This window comes from Carassius auratus, chromosome 48, assembly GCF_003368295.1.
Source record: "Carassius auratus strain Wakin chromosome 48, ASM336829v1, whole genome shotgun sequence".
NCBI classification, from domain to species: Eukaryota; Metazoa; Chordata; class Actinopteri; order Cypriniformes; family Cyprinidae; genus Carassius; species Carassius auratus.
The window spans coordinates 6,284,109-6,305,333 of NC_039290.1; the positions used below are offsets into that span (position 1 = coordinate 6,284,109).

General features: G+C 37.5%; 3 protein-coding genes across 3 annotated transcripts; 2 read left to right on the forward strand and 1 right to left on the reverse strand.

Moving 5' to 3' along the window:
• The first annotated feature begins 2,022 nt into the window (after positions 1–2,022).
• On the forward strand, positions 2,023–3,737 carry LOC113065357 (chemokine XC receptor 1-like). The gene is made up of 2 exons (XM_026236580.1): positions 2,023–2,906; positions 3,347–3,737. The coding sequence occupies exons 1-2, from the start codon at positions 2,130–2,132 to the stop codon at positions 3,404–3,406; spliced, it is 837 nt and encodes a 278-aa protein (XP_026092365.1). The 5' UTR covers positions 2,023–2,129; the 3' UTR covers positions 3,407–3,737.
• Positions 3,738–11,130: 7,393 nt separating this feature from the next.
• Positions 11,131–14,352, forward strand: LOC113065358 (uncharacterized). The gene is made up of 4 exons (XM_026236582.1): positions 11,131–11,343; positions 11,968–13,031; positions 13,121–13,437; positions 13,630–14,352. The coding sequence occupies exons 1-4, from the start codon at positions 11,134–11,136 to the stop codon at positions 13,980–13,982; spliced, it is 1,944 nt and encodes a 647-aa protein (XP_026092367.1). The 5' UTR covers positions 11,131–11,133; the 3' UTR covers positions 13,983–14,352.
• A 2,082-nt stretch (positions 14,353–16,434) lies between these two features.
• LOC113065298 (protein-glutamine gamma-glutamyltransferase K-like) lies at positions 16,435–19,882 on the reverse strand (the record flags this gene model as incomplete). Its single annotated transcript, XM_026236534.1, has 11 exons — positions 19,420–19,882; positions 19,094–19,285; positions 18,712–18,963; positions 18,478–18,596; positions 18,183–18,290; positions 17,926–18,103; positions 17,700–17,838; positions 17,417–17,609; positions 17,183–17,336; positions 16,755–17,039; positions 16,435–16,592 (listed from the first exon to the last, which is right to left on the reverse strand). Coding segments are annotated over exons 1-11 (2,202 nt in total), but the record flags the coding sequence as incomplete, so codon positions are not given.
• Between the last annotated feature and the right edge of the window lie 1,343 nt (positions 19,883–21,225).

The following is a 21,225-nucleotide window of genomic DNA, read 5'->3' on the forward strand; positions in this document are numbered from 1 at the left end:
TACTCTTCTGTAGTTAGGGTGAATTGCCCTAATGTGGGACATTTTTAGCATTTCAGATTTCTGTGACATATTGCGTTGTGTAACCAAAACATTAAATTTTCACCGTTTATTTCCTATAAAATGTGTTAAGTATGACAGTGTTGTGTATTGAGTTATGGTTTAACCTGTGGAGGGCGATGTAGCTGACATGGGAATGAATGTTTGGTACAAACAAAAAAGAAGAATAAAAGTGAAAGTGAAGCTAGTGTCCGGCTCTCGTCTGTTCTGCTGTGACTATTACAAGGTAAAACGTAACAGACAGCAACTAAAACAGGAAAAATCACACCTGTAATTTCAAATTGAAGGCTTATAATAGATCCTACTTTTAAAAGGGTCATTTTATTTCCTTCTTCGGCAACCAACCAATCAAAATCTTCAAAAAAAACTGTATAGCTAGCAACAGGGTCAGCCCTGCTTCCTCACGGAAATAAGTCAATGACATTGAATTAATAAAGCATAAAAAAAAAAAGATAAAAGTTAAGAGCTTTTCTTCGCTCACAGTTGTTCTCAAGTGGTAGTGTCAGGAATACACAGGATTCAATTGCAGGTAACAAAAAGTTTATTTCGCCCCCACTGGGCATACAGGGAAACAAATGAGTGAGCACTAAGAGCACAGGGCCAAAAAGAAACCTCAGCGGGGACCGTTCCTAGCGTCTTCCGTGACACAACGTCAAAGTCACACCGATCTGAGCGTCCTTGGAACACAGCGTCGAAGGCCCACCAAACTCCCCAAATGAGACCATAGAGTGCAGAGATGGGCTGGAGTCAGGTCTTGGGGGTCCCAACAGAAAAGAGATGCCAGGGCTGGAAGCAGAACCAGTCAAGTCTGACAGGATACGGTTCCAGACAAACATTAAACAACTTACGACAGTCTGACAAAATACAGAGCACGAGAGGAACTAAAATAGAGGAGAGCTAATGAGGAAAGAGTGGCTACAGGTGTGACAGAACACAGAGTATTAATGATAACGAGTGGGAGGGGGAAGAAACACATGAGCTGTCAAAACAAAACCCATGTGTTCAGAGACTAGGCACACAGACAACAAGACAAAAACACAGCAACTCAGACCTAGGTCATGACAGGTAGAGCATTTCATTAGCAAGTGCAAGACTGGGGGTTTGATTCCCCGGGAACACATGATAGGTAAATATTGTTAGCCTGAATGCACTCTAAGTCGCTTTGGATAAAAGTGTCTGCTAAATGCATAAATTAAATTTGTAATTTTACAAGTGCATCTAAAAAAAAATTTAATATCATGGAAAAGTTCTTTATTTTTTGTAATTTACATTATCTCAAAATGTTGAATATTCTCTCAAAGATCAATCAAAAAATGATTTACAAAAAATGTTTAAGACCTCCAAAGCAGGTTTGAACTCAATACTTGGTTGGGGTTCCTTTTGCATGAATTACTGCTTCAGTGTGGCGTGGCATGGAGGCGATCAGCCTTTGGCACAGCTGATGCGTTACTGAAGTCCAGGTTGCTTTAATAGCAGCCTTCAACTCCTCTGTTTGACAGATGTTACTTATCTACCTCATCACAATACCCCATAGATTATCAGGTCAGGTGAGTTTGCTGGCCAATCAAGCACAGTAATATCATGGTAAAACACCCAAACCCCACCGAAAGGTTTTTTGTGTCAATGTTCATCATGCGTACATGTAGGTAGGTTTGTTGAAAAAAAAAAGAGGAAGAACAATCTCCTCTTCAAGTATATAAATAGTGAAAACAGAAAACACACACCTCTACCACATATCTGATCGTCTGTCTGTTCAACAAGGTCAGCTCAAAAAGTCTTATATATTTCATTTCAGATTATTTTGATTCTGAAGAGAGTTTATTGTCTTGCAAACTGACAGAGAAAAGCAACAGGTAAGAACTAAATAATAAATGAACTAATTTGGTATTTTTAAACTGGAATAAATGTAGATAAATTGATTAATTTAACTTTTTTTCTCTTTCTTGTTTTGTCTTAATGAAAAGGCAGATTTTATCGACGTTTGAGTTGATTCTCCACATCAAACGTCGATAGGTTATAAAGAAACAAACCAGATCTGCTCTGACTGAAATAGTTTGCTGTTACGGAGCAACATGACTAATGAGACTGCATCATATGAATATAGCCCATTCTATGAAGATGAGATGTGTCACAAAGAGGAGGTGGTGAAAGTCGGATCCATTGTTATTCCGATCTTTTTCACAGCAGTGGTTGTGTTGAGCTGCATCGGTAACATCCTCGTTCTGGTCATCCTTGCACTCTACGAGAGCCTCAGATGCCTGACCAACGTCTTCATCCTTAATGTAGCTCTGTCAGATCTGCTGTTCACTTTTGGACTACCGTTTTGGGCCTCGTACTACATCTGGGGCTGGACATTTGGAGACGCTGGCTGTAAAGCTGTGAAGTTTCTGTTCTACCTCGGCTTTTACAGCAGCGTGTTGTTTTTGACTCTAATGACTGTTCAGCGTTACATGGCAGTGGTTCATCCTCTGTCTGACTGGGAGAGATGCAGAGGCCTTTCAGTCTCTCCTTTTATCGTTTGGATCCTGAGTGGAATTATTGCACTGCTTAGTTCACTTCAAAGCGAAGTCATGAGAGAGTCTGAAAATCTGTACTGTGAATATGGCAGTGATAAGTGGAAATATGGCATTGTTTATTTTCAAAATGCTTTTTTCCTCTTTGCATTTGTAATCATGGGTTATTGCTATGGCAGAATGCTTCAGACAATCACCAAATCACGGACTAATAAGAGACACAAGACTGTTAGACTAATATTCTGCATTGCACTGGTGTTTTTTATTGGTTGGGCTCCATATAACATTGTCATGTTCCTAAAATCTTTGAACGTCCATCCATTCACAGACTGTGACGTGAGCATTGGTCTAGATTATGCATATTATGCTTGCCGAATGTTAGCTTTTACACACTGTTGCTTGAACCCTGTGTTTTACGTTTTTGTTGGAGTAAAGTTCAGGAATCATCTAAAAATGATTCTGGTGAAGATCTTTAAAAAAAAAAACCTCAATTCCAGTCAAACCAGATTGGCAAAAAATCAGTCACAGGGTTCAATGTATTAACAGAAAACTCAAGTACTTTTACTGATTGCAATGAACTGCAATGAACTAATTTTAAAATACAGTGTGAATCATATAGAGATGCTGCTGCTGCTATTTTATTATTATTATTATTCATATGATGAAGCTGATTATTTGTTATATAACTTTTTTGCGCCATTTCAAAGCTTCTGCCAATATATACAACTGTTAGATCTGCGTGATTAAAATGTATAATAATGCATAACATTTTACAGGATAATTCCTTTCTCTATCAAGCAGCAAAAACATTCAGTTGTGAGAAAATTATGTTCTAAATTATAACCGGTGTTCTTACTTTTTGTGGTTGAAGTTCTCAATATTTTGTAAATACAAATATAACTGAAAGTAAGTAATGAAAGAACCCCACCAACAAATATGCCATTAGTAATGCAGGAAATTTTCCAATATGAATTTAAAATATATCTATTCTTCTATCTTTTACTGTATATTATGACTTTTTATGTTTATGTCACTGTTTGTACAATTTATTAAATGGATAATGCAGAGTAAAAGTAAAATACTGCATGAGCATAAAATATGACTCCAGTTTATGCAGCTACACTCTCTTAAAAATAAAGGTACTTTTTGGCATCTATGGTTCCATGAAGAACCTTTAACATCCATGGAACCTTTCCATTGCATAAAAGGTATTTTATAGTGAAAAAAAGTTTATTGAAATATTCTTCAAACTTGGAAATAATTCTTGTTCACTCTTCAATGGCATTTGCTCTTGCTCCAAAATCTTATAGAGGGCGCAAAAGGATAATACATGTTTGAAGGACTTCCACATTTACGCACCGTTTCCAAACAGTTAAAATGACAAATAAATGTATACTCCGAAAGGTCCACAAGACATGTGTGATTATATTACTGGATGCTTGAAACTGAACGGGAGAATGCACATTCTAAACAGCTTATTGTAGAGGTAAGTTAAATGCAGTTCTAATCGAATGCGCTGCTGCACGGTAACGCACACACAAAGAGTAACAGTAGCTCATACGTCATGTGCAGATCGATTGCGCACAGAATCATTCACTGTCAACGCTGTTCTGGGATTTCTCAATAAAATAGCTTAGAAACTAAAAAAGTTCAAGCATATGTTTGTTTATAACTTAATCCCACGAGGTCACTTAGAGAGACACTACCATGTAGAAATAATTCACACACGCAATCGGGTGTTTTTCACAGCTCAAGACTTATTTGTTCATTAATGATGACATTAGCGACTAGTCGACTTCAACTTGACTTTCATCACATAAAAGTGTGCGCATGCACACTGGCTCATCTATCCTGAGAAATAAGCTTTTTATAATGCTATTTGAGCAAAAGTAACAACATTTATGATGTAAGGTTTAATTGCTGATTTCGAATTTGAAATTTAATCATAAGCTTAGTGAACAGTTTTGGAGAATTTTATATTCCCCCATTCAAAAAGATAGGAGCTGCACTTGGATGCCTGAGAGGCGTTTCAAAGATGGCCGCCAAGTCACATGACTTGTCTTAAAGAGACAATGGCCGCATCCAAAAACGTAGGCAGCTGACTTGCTGCCTCGCTGCGGTATCAGGCAATTACTTTGCAGCCAGTGTTTCTGCATGAAGGCACCTCATGAACAGGACATTTGGACAGGCTTCTGAGGTAGAGTAATGGTTTAATGATCTACAGCAAAATATAGAGAGCTTTGGTGATAACTAAGTGGACATCATTGTAGAAATATTAATTTCTCGCTAGAAGTGACATAAAAAGTGGAAAATGTTGATCAAAATGGGTATTAACCGTTACATCACAAAAAACAACATCATAAATACTAAAGACTTTAAATTAAGCAATGCCATCTTTAAATCAATTATAAAGCGCCACAAGAAAAATGGAAAAAGACAACAGCATTCATCACCCTTGTATCAATGAGTCTGACATGGAGAAAAGAAATGTAAATTCACCTGCGCACTGTAGATAACCTGTAATATTATCCATATCTAAATGGTCTTTCATGTGGAAGGTATAACATTTGAGTTTAGGGACATGTCCATTTAAGTAAAAGCAATTATGTTTATGGAGGCCAAAAGTAGCCAAGTCATTAGATAGCTTTAGAGTTTTTGTGGCTGGGTATTTTATGCAGAAGCCTAAGTAATAAATGAAAACACTATCATAAATTCAATATCTTTCACTTCCTTGCTCAGTGGAGAAAAGGAGAGACATATCGAATTAACAGAGGTGTTCACACTTCCATATTTTGTTTAGAAAAATAAAAAGAGGCATGATTGGTATGATACCAGTTATAGGATCACATTCATAGACATTTTAAGAAGGATATGAAATACTGGTTAAAAATGTGTTGACAGATGTTTTGATCACATCCAGTCATATATTCAACATATACTGTATGTCCATTTAAAGATGTAGCCTACTTTTGCAAAGATGGATGTCTAGGAAGCTAAAATAAAATTTATTTTTCTCACACTGGTCTTGCACATACACATTAAATAGATTTCCTGTTATCTCTCAGCTCAAGAATCTCTTTTTAGAGCGTATTTATCAGAGTGCAATAAATAAACTTCTCAATTCATATCAAGGCAAAGCGACTGTAAAGCGAGAGTACATATGTAACTATTTTTGTATGATTTTGAAAGTTGTAAATTATTTCCTGCTTCTACGTGTAATTTCCCCCCATTATAGCAAATGAAGTTACAAATCAAGTGACAATGATTTTGATAAAATTATTAAATTCGTAAAATTCGTAGCTGTTTAGCCTACTGGAAAATGTGAGCACAAGTGACTCTCTTATAAAACTATAGTAGAGAATACTAAAATTCAAAAGCATTCAGTTGAATATCATGTTCTAAATTATAACCGGTGTTCTTCTTCCCTTTTGTGTTTGCTGAAGTTTTAAAGTTTTTGCATATAAAAAAATAACAAAGTATGTAATGAAAGAAGCCCACCAACAAATGTGTTGTCATTAAATCATAGAAGAGGTGACACAGTTTATGTTATTTGGGCTTTTTGCTCATGAAAAAAAAAAAAAAAAACAGGTGTCTGGTCTGTCATTAAAGTAGAGCAGTAACGTCAAGTGTAAAGACCACAAAGCCACTTCAGCTTCCTCTGTGAAAAGAGTCTGAGGGATGATTTTCTTATTCACAGCACTCAGAAAATCAATATGCTTTTTTTAATACATTGACTTGACACGTTCGTATAACTTACAGTTATTGTACTTGGTTGATCTATTAACATAGTTCATGAAACTGCAGCTCATTTCAGATTTTGGTCGTCTGCATTGGTCAATTTATGTGCTTTTCTAATCACCACTGTGCTCTACAAGGTCAGTATCATCAAGAATTCATATATATATATTCATTTGGTTAAGGCAAGTTTACACCAAACATTAATAATGAACAATACTGCACAACATGAAGAAGGTCGTTATTCTGTCCCAAACACGTACAGTAAAGTGGAAAACCTATACTGCAACACCCCATCAGTTGTATTCAATTCTGTATTGCCACCTGTTGGCACAGTTATGTAATGTACAGAACAACTTTTGTTATGTCGGATCACGCACGAGAAAATTAAAGGGATACAGTTCACAAGAAAATAATAATAATAATAATAAATAAATAAATAAATATATATATATATATATATATATATATATATATATATATTAAATACCCCTTAAAATTAATTTACTTCACGTTTCTTTGTAATTATTAGTCAAATTTACAAGCAATTTCTGAGTAATAATTATTTCAACAACTATTTTTTTCTGTATAAAAATCCTTTCACATTATAAAGATTACTATGTTTGACAAGAAAATACTATTTAAAGGAAAACTCCACCGTTTTTTGAAATAGGGCTTATTCACATTATTTCCTACATTTAGATAGGTGGGCAAATGCATTTTTGTGTCAGTGCATGCATTGTTTTAGTTTGACCGGGTCGGCGTTAGCTTAGCTTAGCACAATGAATGGAATCCTTTGTTGCCAGCTAGCATGGCCTGAGTAAAAGTGATCAAAAAATAAAAAAAACCCACCTAATTACTTCTTGTGGCCTGCGTATTCACAACGAGTACAAATAGCGATCCAGATTAACACTAGGCAATTTCCTAGGCAGATATTGACTTGGGACTATATTATGGGGAAGCACAGGCGAAGCACTGCTACTTCGGCGCAGAGATATCACGCAACACATGAAAACATCAACTCTATGTGAATACAGGTATAATATGGGTCGATCTATACATGCGTCATGATTAAAATAATCACTTACTCTGTGGACAGCTGTCCATTTGGTCCATTCGGCGTGGGGCGTTTTTTCCAGTTCACTTTGTCACACCGGAAAAAAAAATCGAGTACTGCAGAATGGATCAGCGCCGTGAAATCCTCTGTAGATGTGACACAACTTCGGGCACGCTCATCTTGATCTGACTTGTTGAGCCTGGTCATCAATGGCAAAAACATGTCCCACTCTCTACAGCAAAGACACTCTATTTCCGTCGGCATAGATTGGCATATTCCCCCACATTCACACCACCAGTTCATGTTGGCTCTCATCCTCACGTCCTCAGGCTGTTGAGCGATCGCAACCTCCTCCTCCTGTCGTTCTATTTTCAAAGCACGCAGGTCGTCTTCTGTAAACTCTGGTTCAAATAGGTATGGTTCTGGTTCTTGACTGTCTGAGAAGTCACCCTCTTCGTCTCTCTCAAAATCAGCCATGTTCATCGCCATTCGTGTACTGTAAGGAAAATAGCCAGGCTGCTACTATTCACGCCGGTATGTTGACGGAAGTCGTGGGATTTCATGTTTTGTGTGATATCTCTGCGCCGAAGTAGCAGTGCTTCGCCTGTGCTTCCCCATAATATAGTCCCAAGTCAATATCTGCCAAGGAAATCGCCTAGTGTTAATCTGGATCCCTATTTGTACTCGTTGTGAATACGCAGGCCACAAGAAGTAATTAGGTGGTTTTTTTTTTTTTTTTTTTGATCACTTTTACTCAGGCCATGCTAGCTGGCAACAAAGGATTCCATTCATTGTGCTAAGCTAAGCTAACGCCGACCCAGTCAAACTGAAACAATGCATGCACTGACACAAAAATGCATTTGCCCACCTATCTAAATGTAGGAAATAATGTGAATAAGCCCTATTTCAAAAAACGGTGGAGTTTTCCTTTAAGTCTTTCTTTTTTTAGAAAGACTTAAATAGTATTTGAGTCTGGCCAAATCTGATCTGGCTAGTTTGCGACTCCAGAAACAAAATGAGCAATGAGAATTCAATTGACAAGAAGTAGGCCTAAAACTATAGCAACCTGTTGTGTCGCAAAGAGGAGTGGGAGAAATTCGGATTCATTGTATTTCCATTTTTTTCATGTTTGTGTTGAGCTGCATCTGTAACATGCTTATTCTGGTTTTCATGGTGCTCTACAAAAACTGAAATCCCAGGCCATGAGATTTTCCTCAGTTACTCCTATGAATTACTAATGATTATTAAATGCTATGTGAATAAATGATTATAAAAGGACAAGGGAAACCATAAAAATAAAAACAACACATAATTTGCACTTGAGGATCTAAGGATCCTTCACAGGCATTACTTGCTGATGGTTTTACATCAGTAATATTATAAATTGACAGTTTATTGCTGGTCTGTCATTTTACACTGTTGTCATTTTTATATATATTTCATATTATTTTAAGTTGAAATTAAGAGGTCCAATACTATGAAAATCACACAGCACAAAAAGTAGAATTTCATAGATATTGTTTGTTGTTCATTTTTAAAATATATATGAACTTAATACATGACATAGACTATTTATTTAGCAAAATCCTGTCATTTTAATAATTCCAATTAAGCTCAGTGAGTTCTCTTTAACCTCTTCTCTTTACCCCCCCCCCCCCCCAAATTATTTTGTTGTAAGTTACCAGTGATTTAATGATTTCCTTTTTTATTTCAGACTGTTGGCAATACAGAATATCACAATACCGAAGTGAATCTACTTCATCTCGCTATATTGTGCCCTGACCCCGATATACCATCCGGTATACTGCCCCTAAAGAGCTAGTATAACTGTATAATCTCATAAATGCACTCTCAAAAAAAATAAATAAATAAATAAACACCTGAGACTGTGTAATGCTGAACAACCAAACGTTTATTAACATAAATTATTATGTACATTACTATTTACACTAACAAAAAAATACAAACATAACAAATCTAAATAAATAAATATAATAAACTTTTTCTATTATAAACACTATTTACCCTAGAGTAGACTCACGTTTATGTTGACTGCAAGATTCTACGTTAAGGATAAGGCTAATTGACATTCAGTTACTTGCTAACGTAGTATTCTATTATCCTGGGTAATACTATCACCAGTTAATACTATTTTCCACAGTAGAATATGCATTTGAAAGCCTGGTCAGTCACTACTGCTAGTTTATTTGTGTGGCTAGCTAGTTATTTTGCTTACTTACACTACTCTGACTCTGCTTTATGAAAAAGCTTCTTATGTCCCTTTTGCATAAGGCATCTACAAAGTAAAAAAAGGGGCAAAAAAAAAAAACGGAATATTAAAATGTTTTTACTCTGGCCTTTGTATGTGGCAGAGAGACAGCCCTGGTAACCTACTGTCGTCGTCGTCAACATGCGCGCGCGCACACACACATACACACACACACACACACACACACAGCGCGCGCGCATCACCCGCTCGCTGCTAGTGCAAGCACAAAAGTAGTCCCGGTCCGCGCGTATAGCCTGTCAGATACCCCGCCGTCAATCAAATTACAGCGTTTCTTGTACTGTCGTCATCCTGGCCGTTAGAATCGATCCAGTGCAATAGCAGTGCAAAGATCCAAATAGCAGTTTTTGTTAAATAGTGGTGGGGACAAATTTGTCATCTCAAAATATTGATAGGGACTAGTACCTAGCGTCCCCCCCTAAACCTACGCCCATGCTTGCATTACTTGCTGGAACTCCCGAACTGACTCAAATGATTCGCGATCCTGCTCCGTACTCCCAAAATGACTCAAATGATTCGCAAACCCCCTACGAATTCTCGAATTGATTCAAATGATCCGCGAAGCCACTTCGAACTCCCGAACTGATTCAAATGATTTGCGATACCCAAATTGACTCAATGATTCGCGAACCCGCACCGAACTCCCAAACTGACTCAAATGATTCGCGATCCTGCTCCGAACTCCCAAACTGAATCAAATGATTCGCGAACCCGCTCCGAACTCTCGAATTGATTCAAATGAGCCGCGAATCAAGCCACTCCGAACCTACGAACTCCCGAACTGATTCAAATGATGTGCGATCCCCAAACTGACTCAAATGATTCGCGAACACGCTCCGAACTCCCGTACTGACTCAAGTGATTCGCGATCCCGCTCCGAACTCCCGAACTGATTCAAATGATTCGCAATCTCCAAACTGACTCAAATGATTCGCAGACCCGCTACAAACTCCCGAACTGACTCAAATGATTTGCGAACCCGCTCCGAACTCCCGAACTGGTTCAAATCATTCGCGCTCCATACTCCGAACTAGGAAGAACGAGGAAGCATGCATTGTGATGGGTGCTCTGAAAAGCGGCAGCGCAGGCAAAGGATTAAAACCAGAGGTGGAAGTAACGAATTACAACTACTCACGTTACTGTAATTAAGTAGTTTTTTGGTGTACTTGTACTTTTATGAGTATATTTTTAAGTCTGTAATTTTCCTTGTACTTAAGTACAAATTAAGTTAAGTAATGTACTTCGCTACTTTAAAAATCACATTCGTTACTAAGTACTTGTACAATTTGAATTAAATTAATATTCAAATATTTGACCAGTATTTGGATATCCAACAGAAATAACTGATCGTGGGCGGGCCAATAAAAACCCTTGTATTTGGACCGGGAAAAAAAGCCCGGTTTTTGGAGATCCATTCGTCCTCGCACGTCCTTCACTGTGAAGGTGTATTTTAGTGTTATCAAAGAAAGTATATCGTTGGCGTTATGGACATGGAAATTCGAGACGCTGAATTCATTGAAAATTCCGAAGAAATACCGGATGATGACGAGTGCCCATGGCCGCACCTGGAGGAGCTGTTCACATACAGAGGAAGGAAAGGAGACAGCGTGCAAATGCAATGCAAACTTTGTTTGCCATCTGCAGTGATTTCAGCTTACAAGACTTCAGCCTCTAATCTCAAAAAACACATTATGGTAAGAAGACTTATAACTATATTTATGTGATAGTTGTTTTCGTTTTTAATGTTGGGTAGACCTCACGATAATTTGACTAAAAACATCACTTGAAACATGAGCTTCAGCGTTATAGGTGACGAGCACATAGACCGTGAAAAAAGATTTAGCATTTTAAAGTGGCGGTCAAAGTTAAATTTTATGTTATTGTCAACAAATTGTTTAATTCATTTTGAATCCGTGTTTTATGCTTATAATAAACGGTCTAATAATGACTCTTTAATAAAAACAGTCTCTTGCCGCGACCCACTTGCATAACAGTGTAACTGCACTGATTGACAGCCTGTCTAGATTGCGCATGTGTCAGTGCTAAATGCTGATAACTTTTGAAATATTTGTAGGGTACTTTTGGAAAGCTTTCTTGTCAAGTCAGCTTTTTTAAAATGTAAAATAAATATTTTAAAAAAATTGTTTATAATTAAAAAAAAACCAACAAGCTTATTTCTGTTGCATCATAATTCATTAATAATAATAATAATAATAATAATAATAGACCATTTTTATAACTTGATTCCCATAAAAATTATATGAAGAAATGATATGAAGTAATATAATTTCCTTTGTATACTTCCTTTATCTTTTCAGAGGAAACATCCATCAAAGATTGATCAGTACAATGACATTGTGACAGCAGCAGCACGTAGTCAACGTAAGACCACAGCCACACCAAACAAGCTCTCATCAAGTAAACAAGCCAAGTTACCAGATGTGATGTTGGCAGCTGCAAGCAAACGTGTCCCTCAAACAACTGTTGACAAGCTAATCATCAATTTTATATGTGAAAGTGTACAGCCATTTACAGTGGTAGAACAGCCAGCTTTCAAAGAATTAATTACCACACTGCAACCTCAAGCCAAAGTCATCTCCAGATCCACCGTCCGTACCAGAATCTGTGATGCTGCTGACGACATGAAGAAGACTTTGATTGCAGAATTGGGTAAAGCCAAATTTGTTGCAACCACCACAGATTGTTGGTCAGCTCATCAGAAAAGTTACCTTGGTGTAACTTGCCACTGGATTAATGAGGAGACCTTAGAAAGAAGATCTGCAGCACTAGCATGCAAAAGATTAAGGGGGTCTCACACATTTGACGTGATTGCTGGTGCTCTTGATGATGTCCATTGTCAATACAAGATTAGAGACAAAGTAGTAAGGACCACAACCGATAGTGGATCCAACTTCCTCAAAACTTTCCATGTGTTCGGAATGCAGAAAGATGCAGAGGTAGATGACGATGAAGAAGACATGGATGCTCTTGACGCAAGTGACCATATTGAGTATCATGATGCAAGTACAATCCTTGATGAAGACTCTGGTATGGAATATCAACTACCCCCTCATCAACGATGTGCATGTCACTTGCTAAATCTTGTGGCAACAACTGATGCTTCCCTTGCAGAGGCCATGAATGACACCTACAAGAGGCTTTTTCGTGCAACATTTGCAAAATGCCAGGCCATTTGGAACAAAACTGGGCGATCTCATTTGGCTAGTGAAGTGGTAGAGGACAAGTGTGGGCTACAGATCATTCGCCCCAATGCAACACGTTGGAATTCCACCTGTCTTGCCACTGAAAGAATTATACGCATCATTGATGAGAAAGGTGAAGATTCCATTAGGGGTGTATGTGACGAACTCAAGGTGAAAATGTGAGTAATATTAGTTACCATGAATGCAGTCTTTCCCTATAGTCATGATGTGGCTTAGTTGTTTGTTATAAACATGTTTTATCTTCCAGGTTGAGTCCTGCAGAAGTTGCATTCCTCCGGGAGTATAGCATCACCATGAAGCCACTGATGAAAGCTTCAAACATCCTCCAGTCAGAGTCCAGTGTTTACATGGGATGGCTGCTGCCAGTAATCCACCAGCTTCTATCCAAACTCAACAGACTAGAGATATCAAGCAAGACCTGCACACCACTCATCAGAGCCCTGCAAAATGGCCTGCATAAGCGTTTTGGACAGATGATGGAGGATCCAGAATTGGCTGCTGCTGCAGTCCTCTTACCCAAGTTCAAGACCTCCTGGACTGACAGAGCAGATGTTATAGAAGCTGGTAATTTCAAATTTATATGATCTCATTTGTGTCTTTAACTGCACACCTGTATAAGCATGCATACTTTTATAACATATCTGTCATGGCAGGCCTAAAATGTTGTTATTAAAGTATAAAAGTGATTTAGATAATTTTAAGTGTGGGTTTACAAAAATTCTCCCATAAATTTAAGTAATTTTTTTCAAATTACAGCCTTGACATACTTGAAACAACATCTTGAAACTTCAAAGAATGAGGGTGAACTTCAAAGAGAGTCATCTGATGATGAAGATTTCTTCTCCAGACCACTCTCCAAAACGTTGCCAAGTCCATTTGAGCTTGATGGTTACCTTGCATGTGCCTCGGACAACATGGAGCTGCTTCATTCCTTTCCAGCAATCAAGAAGCTGTCTCTGAAGTTAAACACAGCTCTGCCTGCCTCTGCTGCATGTGAACGGCTTTTTAGCTGTGCAGGTCTACTTTTCACATCCAAACGAAGCCGGATAGACTCTGTGAACTTTGAAAATCAGCTTCTGCTGAAACTGAACAAAAGGTTCAGAAAGTGAAATGTCCTAGAGTTTTTAAGGCCTTTGCCCAGTTGTTGGTTTGCAGTTAAAAGTTCATACTGTTTATACATGTTTAAAAATCATTTAACATTCAGAACACATTACTGGGCTTATACGTGTTTATTTCTATAAAACACAAATTGCCTGTGTTTGATCCATTCATATTTCTGATTTGATTCAATGGATTTGATGTTAATTCAATAAATATCACCGGCTAAAAAGTAATTAGTACTCGAGTAGTTTTTGAGAGGGGTACTTTGTACTTTTACTTAAGTAGATTTTTAACACCAGTACTTTTACTTGTAATTGAGTATTATTTTAGCAACTACTTGTACTTGTACTTGAGTACAAATTTTCAGTACTCTTTCCACCTCTGATTAAAACCTCTATTAACACAGATGTCCAAATGAACATACCAGTACACTAAAAGCATGTTCTTGCACATGGAGAGGTGGCGGTAAGCTCAAGAGCTATATTTGGAAATGGTCGGTGGTACCAGTGCGTACCGGCCACTTAAAGCACTGTATGTGTGTATATATATATATATATATATATATATATATATATATATATATATATATATATATATATATATATATATATATATATATATATATATATATATATATATATATATATATATGCTGTTATTTTAAGGGAACTTTTTAAAGAATAATTGTATATATATATATATATATATACAATTATTCTTTAAAAAGTTCCCTTAAAATAACCAATATTTTTTAATAAAGCTTAATGGGAACAGGGGTGAGCTTAAAGGGTACAAATAAGTTGTCACCATGGAAAATACTGATGAACTTCTTGTGTTCCCTGCCCCAGTCCTTAAGACTGTATATGGTTTCTGTTTTCTGTGTCAGTTTTTCCTAGACTCTAGACAATCTCTGCTGTGGGTTCCCGATCAGACTGTTCTGTCGTGGTGCTCTTCTGTTCCACCATGGTGGGCTCCTGCTCCTCCGGAGTGTGGGGGATTGAATTTGTTTTATTAAAAGTGGGGAGGACTCATCCCCCATATCCCCCTGTATTCTACGCCCATGCATCCATATAACCTGTCCTCTCACCCCAAATTCAGTATTTAAGGTTTGTTCCTATATTTCTCCCATAGTAAACAGTGCCTGGCCTAAACAGGCCTCTTTTAAAATGACCTGTTTACAGACTGTAAACAACTGTTATCACTGTCCCAGCAACTCCCCAGAAATAACAAGTAAAATAAGTACAAAAAAATCAGAACAAAAATGGGGAAAATATGATACATTTTTTTTGTACTTATTTTTCTGTTATTGTCGGCAGCAGCTGGCACCGTGATAAAGATTGCGATCGACAGGTTGTTGACCACTGGTCTACAGTATATTAATATTCTGAGGTTTTAGAAACAAGCAGTCTGCAAAAGTTTGGATAGTTGTGTATTAAATTCTATGTTATGAAAGTATATAAGACAATAATGTACAGCATAACATGACAAGAGGAGTAAAGGGTCATTTTAATAGATCCCTCTGAATATCACAAACTGACACAGTTTATTATGCTGGATTCTTTTTATTTGTATTTTTTTTGAGCTACACAGGACAGAGTAACCAACACCATTATACAACTACTTCAGCTTTTAAATGAGGAAAAACATGTAAATGAATATTCAGAATTACATTTATAAGCTTTCAAACTCATAAATGACAATTTCCAAAAGACTATAAAAAAACAAAAAAAAAACAAAAAAAAAAAAAAAACAGAAAAGATGAAAAGACAATATTGTCTTGCATAAAGCATTAGTGCATTTGTCTGCAATTGTCTACTGCAAATCAATTCAGTGTGAACGTTTTCTATTCAGTGGAGCCATGACGTTTCTTCTGTTTTGGTTGTTTGATTGGTTTAACAATGCTGTTTGACAGCAATGTTGGAGAATCCATGAACCTGAGTGAGCTGAGGAGAGTCCAGTGAGACCAGAAGTTTCTGTGGGCCGTGACACGTGGGAATAAACTTCTCTGTCAGGCACACTGTGGCATTCCCTGCAATGTCACTGTGAAAGAAGGAAAGATGATTATATTACTATATATATTTATTTTTTATTATTATTAAATAATCATAAAAACTGTTTAGCAACATATATTGAATTTACCATTATGTTCAGCAATCATAATTTATATAATTACTAATTATTAGTGCAAAAATAATTAATTATTTTATTGAGTAATTAAATCAATTTTACCCATAGTTGACAACTCTTGCATGCTGCTGTCCAAGTCCCACAAAGCGGAATACAGAGTTCTTCAGGACACGAGGCAGTGGATTCTGGAAAGTGATTTTGACTGGCACTTCTTGACCCAAGACAGCATCACTTACAGGCTGAGAAGAAGCACATACAAGACACAATTTAACACTAAATAATTCCAACCAATCAAAAGATTCAACAGTTAAACTCTAACTTTAAACTCACTGCGACAACAAGATCTGGTGTGCGCAGTCTGAAGTTGTACTGGGTGGCCAGAACCTGCTTCGTCTGAGCCACGTGTCCAAAGAGGTTGAGCATCAGTGAGGTGTGATCCACCAGGTGTTCCTTATACTCGTCATAACTCAGGGTCCATTCCAGAGCTCTGCCTATTATAGCAAAAATGACAAATACTGAATGAATACTCATGCTTTCATTACAAGTCTCTTTACCCATAAGCTGCATAATGCCAACTGGGTGGTATCATGTATTGCAACTCTTTATCACTTCTCACATTCAGCTTTATCTTTGAACTCTTTATGATTTCTTACATTCAGAGGGCTTGAGCTCGATGCATGTCTGGTCTCTCTTCAGGAAGGTCTTCCTGACTCCGGTGTAGTACGTGGCTGCAGCCTGGCTGTAGAGGGTGACGCTACGAGGTGAGCTGCATTTGTTTTTAAGATTGATGTAAAGCAAGGCATCCTTGCCCACACATAGTCCATCCTCTTTCAGGCTGACTTCACAGACAACATCCTCAGGACAGGGCAGTGGGTATGTGCATCTTCTCAAGCCATGACGAAGAGCTGTTTCCAAAGCAGTGCTCTTCTCAGAAGAACCTGATCAATTAAAGACAGAGTAAAACGGACATATGGTTCAATCGCAGGAGAAACACCAAACTTCATAATTTCAGTAAGCACCATGGTTCAAAGTATTAAGGGGCTAAAGCAGATGTTTTAAGTGAAATGCTTGTGGGTTTTACCATATGGGTGTTTGTAGAAATTTGTGATGTCTACACGTTGATCTGAGCCGACAGCCTTGGTACTGATGCAGTGACCTACTACATCCTTCTCAATATGAACAACACCAAAGGTCCCGTCACATCTCCGCTGCCAGTAAACCTTATCATTGTTCACCTAGAGACACAACAGGAATCAGAAGTTATAATCGCTGTTTGTAAATTGTATGCAATGGTAAATTAAAGGAAATAACGCACTTCTGCAAAAAGGAAGGGCACATCATGCTTCAGGAAGACCTGCCCGCTGCGGATCGCAGCAACAGAGGTGGGACCACAGCGGAAGAAGCCCTGGCTGGTCAGTTGAGGAGTGGAATCAACCACCTGCCAACCTCCAAAACCAGATGGCAGGTCTGGCCGAGACATCCAGGCCTCATTCCACACATGGTAGTTCCTACATGGAAGAGAAGAAGAAAGATCTAGAAACACTTCATGGACATTGAGAGGAACTCTTGGTGACATTATAAATGGTAATGATACTTACCAGATTGGATCACGGTTCATGTGATCGATCAGCTGAAATTTCTCATCCAAGTAGACATCAGTTGACAAATGAACATCAGTGTCATGAGCAGAACAGAAGTTTGAAACTGGACGAGCAGGAACACCCAAACACCTCAACACTACGAGAAAGAGAAGAACAACAAAATAATTACATCTGTAATCACTTTCTCAAAACTTCTTCTTGTCCAGTCTGCAGGAACTCTTACGTGTGTTGGTGACTCCAGCAAAGGCCAAGCTCTGTCCATACTTGACTGGCGTTCCTCCACATTTGTAGAACTGTTTCAGGATGGCACTGCTGCTGCACCAGGATGTAGGAGCAGTTCCATCTCCATAGCAGTGTGACCAGTTACCCACCAGCACACCACTGCCTTTGCTGGCAATAACCTGTTAAGGAAAGACAACTGAAAATATTATAGAAATACTGAATAAAAAAAGTGTTGATAAGAAGGAAATGAAGACTCACCATGTTAGAAACCACTCTGGAAATGTTAATGGGGCTTCCCCACCCTGAGCAAGGTGTACAGCTCTTCTCCAACACATACATACACGCAGACAAGATTCCCTTCTCAAACTAAGAATCACAGAGGAAGAAAATTAGATATTGTGTAAAAAAAAAACCTTCATTCTAAATTGTGAACTTTTATTTCTCAAGTATGGAAGGTTAGGAAAAACAAGAAACCATAGCGGTGCCTTAGTCTCTAACATATCATGAACATCGTTGAACTTTCGTAATATATTAATGAAATGTTGGCTCTTACTTGACCAAAGTTCCATGTTTTGCAGCCAATCTGCTGCTTAGTTCCGTAGTAGATTCTGCCCATGTCATTCAGCACATACTCAGCTCTCTCCGCCTCATCACTCAGGTACACACAGTCATCTGAGGAAGAGAACAATGGACTTTAATCGGAAAAGCATTTGTTTTCTTTCCTCATTTTATTACATTTTCATATTTAGGTTTCAGTTGTTATATTAAAGTATAATAAAACACGTACCTTTACACCAGGGGTTGAACAGCATGTAAATGTCATTTTCAGGAACATAAGGTAAAGTGAATCTTCCTCCTGGACAGTGTGTCACGACACTGAGCTGGTATCGTCCAACACAAGCAGTCGGAACAGAGTTCACACACAGTTTGATTCGGTTTTGGGCTCGTTCCACAATCTTTGCCCCCCAGCAGTCTTTCTTGAATTCTTCCACAATTGGAACGATCACATAAGTGCCGTCCCGGATGGATGGGATATGACCTGTTAAACATACCAAACAACAAGAGATTCCAGTGATGGTAGAAATGCTGGTTCAGCTCCTCACATGTTCCTCCTCTACATATGTAGATACAGTATATTCTCTGTTGTCTTGGATCTTTTAGAAACTAACCTAGTTTGAGCTCCAGGTGAAGCTTGTCACAACTGGGATTGAAAGGACGGCACAGATCAACCCACATGTTGAAACTCTGTCCTCTGCGGACGATGAGATGGTCATCAAGGAAACAATGTGTGTGATGCTCCTGACGATTCAGTCCGGTCCTGCACTTGAGAAGGTCGACTTTACTCACCCGGAGGACAGCATCTGAGAAAACATAAAAGCAGAACACAGGTAACTGGTTATCAAACAAATAATTCATTGAGTTATTATGAGTAAGAATAACACATTTCCCATCATACACTGCAGGACAAAGATAAAGGAAATGTGAAGACTCTTACTCTCTGCTCCACAGACTTGCGTGCTTGTACAGTCATCCACATAATTCTTGACGACGACTTCCTTTGTGTCATAATCATGGCATTGAGCAACAAAACCGTAAGGATTAGCGTATGAAGTACCGCAAGGATAATCATATGAAGTACCGCAAGGATAATCATATGAAGTAGCGCAAGGAGTAGCATATGGAGTAGTGCATGGGTTAACACAAGGGTTAACATATGGGTAGGCATAAGGGGTAGTGCATGGGTCAGTGCAAGGGTTAACATATGGGTAATGATAAGGGATAGTGCATGGGTTAACGCGAGGGTTGGTGTGAACCGTTGTGTAGTATGCTGGTTTCCTCCAGTTGTACTCCTGCAGTTTAATGGCTGGGAAACGGCCAACGCTGCAGAGGTTTTTGTATGGGTTGTATACAAAAGGCATGCTGGGCAAAAAAGAAAGAAATGAGAGTCATGAGTGTGATCTGTAATTGGTCAGTAGATGGTTAATAATTCATAAATTAGTTCTCTTTGTTCTTAGAAATCAGATCTCCAGTTTCTTTTTAAGCTGTAATTACTAGACAGCAAAAACATATCCTTACATGAAACATCAGGCTGTTCCCCCAAAATTTAACTATATAAATTTCATACCAGTACAATACTTTTTAAACAACTCTTGATCCACAAAACTATGAATTCTAGATGTCAGCTTTCTAATAGAAATGAATAATTTAATAAAGTTTCAAACAATGTCTGAGATGATTACTTACATGGATGTTGTCCTTGTCTGTTCAAGAGAAACTGAACTGAAAACTGCTGCAGAAAGTGAACAGTAAGTCCTGCTTTAACCAGCTTGTGGCTCGTTCTGTAGTTTGTCTCTACAGCAGACGGGATATTTATACTACATCTCCATCTCCACCCCATCCACAGCTCATAGCTGAAGTGTGAATAGTTGTCCTCTTAAGAAAGCCATTAAAGGATTTTGAGTCATATTCATTTAATTGTTTCTTTTAGAGAATTAATGGGACAAATTAACATCTTAGTTGAGTTGTTCTGAACTTTAATTTTAGATTAACATCTATACCAGAGATTAACAAACAGGGTCATTAAGAAATATATAGACACATGTTGCTTAAAAAATGTTTCTGATATCTCAATCTCTGAGAGAATGTTAATGTATATAGCGATAATTAAAATGCAACATAAACATTAAGTAGTATATATATATATATATATATATATACTACTTAATGTTTATGTTGCATTTTAATTATCGCTATATACATTAACATTCTCTGCAAGTAAATTGCAGCATTGTTAAGAGTCTATTACTCTTACATTTATTCTCATGATTGTCAGAACAAGGATGACTCTTTGATATATGACTGTTAGTCAGTTATTAAATAGAATGACTCATAAAATTGGAAAGCAGAGAAAATGAATATGAAAATTATCATGCAAGAGAATGTATTTATTTAATTTTCATGTTTTATTCTTTAATTAAATTTAATACAATTTTTGGAAGTATGGAATCTGATTTCATAACTTCAAATCATTATGCACCTTTGAATTTATAAACTTTTTTTTATAAAAAGCATTTTCAAGTATGTCATGATTTTATTTAATTTTTTAGTTACAATATAATTGTTCACCAACCCCAACCTGAACCTTATCCTCCACCCAGAAGGCGTATGAGAAAATAAGTAGAAAAAGCCTTTAATATGACCAATTAAATTAAAATGACCCAAATACATCCATAAATCAACGGTTCAGCACATTATTAAATGAATAATAACTCTGCAAAGGCTTTATCAAATTGATATAACT

Coding starts and splice junctions, on each gene's coding strand:
- LOC113065357 (XM_026236580.1), top strand. CDS start 2,130: ATGACTAATGAGACTGCATCATATGAATATAGCCCATTCTATGAAGAT. Junction 2,907..3,346: donor ATCCATTCACAGACTGTGAC/GTGAGCATTGGT, acceptor AACATTTTACAG/GATAATTCCTTTCTCTATCA.
- LOC113065358 (XM_026236582.1), top strand. CDS start 11,134: ATGGACATGGAAATTCGAGACGCTGAATTCATTGAAAATTCCGAAGAA. Junction 11,344..11,967: donor ATCTCAAAAAACACATTATG/GTAAGAAGACTT, acceptor TTATCTTTTCAG/AGGAAACATCCATCAAAGAT. Junction 13,032..13,120: donor GACGAACTCAAGGTGAAAAT/GTGAGTAATATT, acceptor TTTATCTTCCAG/GTTGAGTCCTGCAGAAGTTG.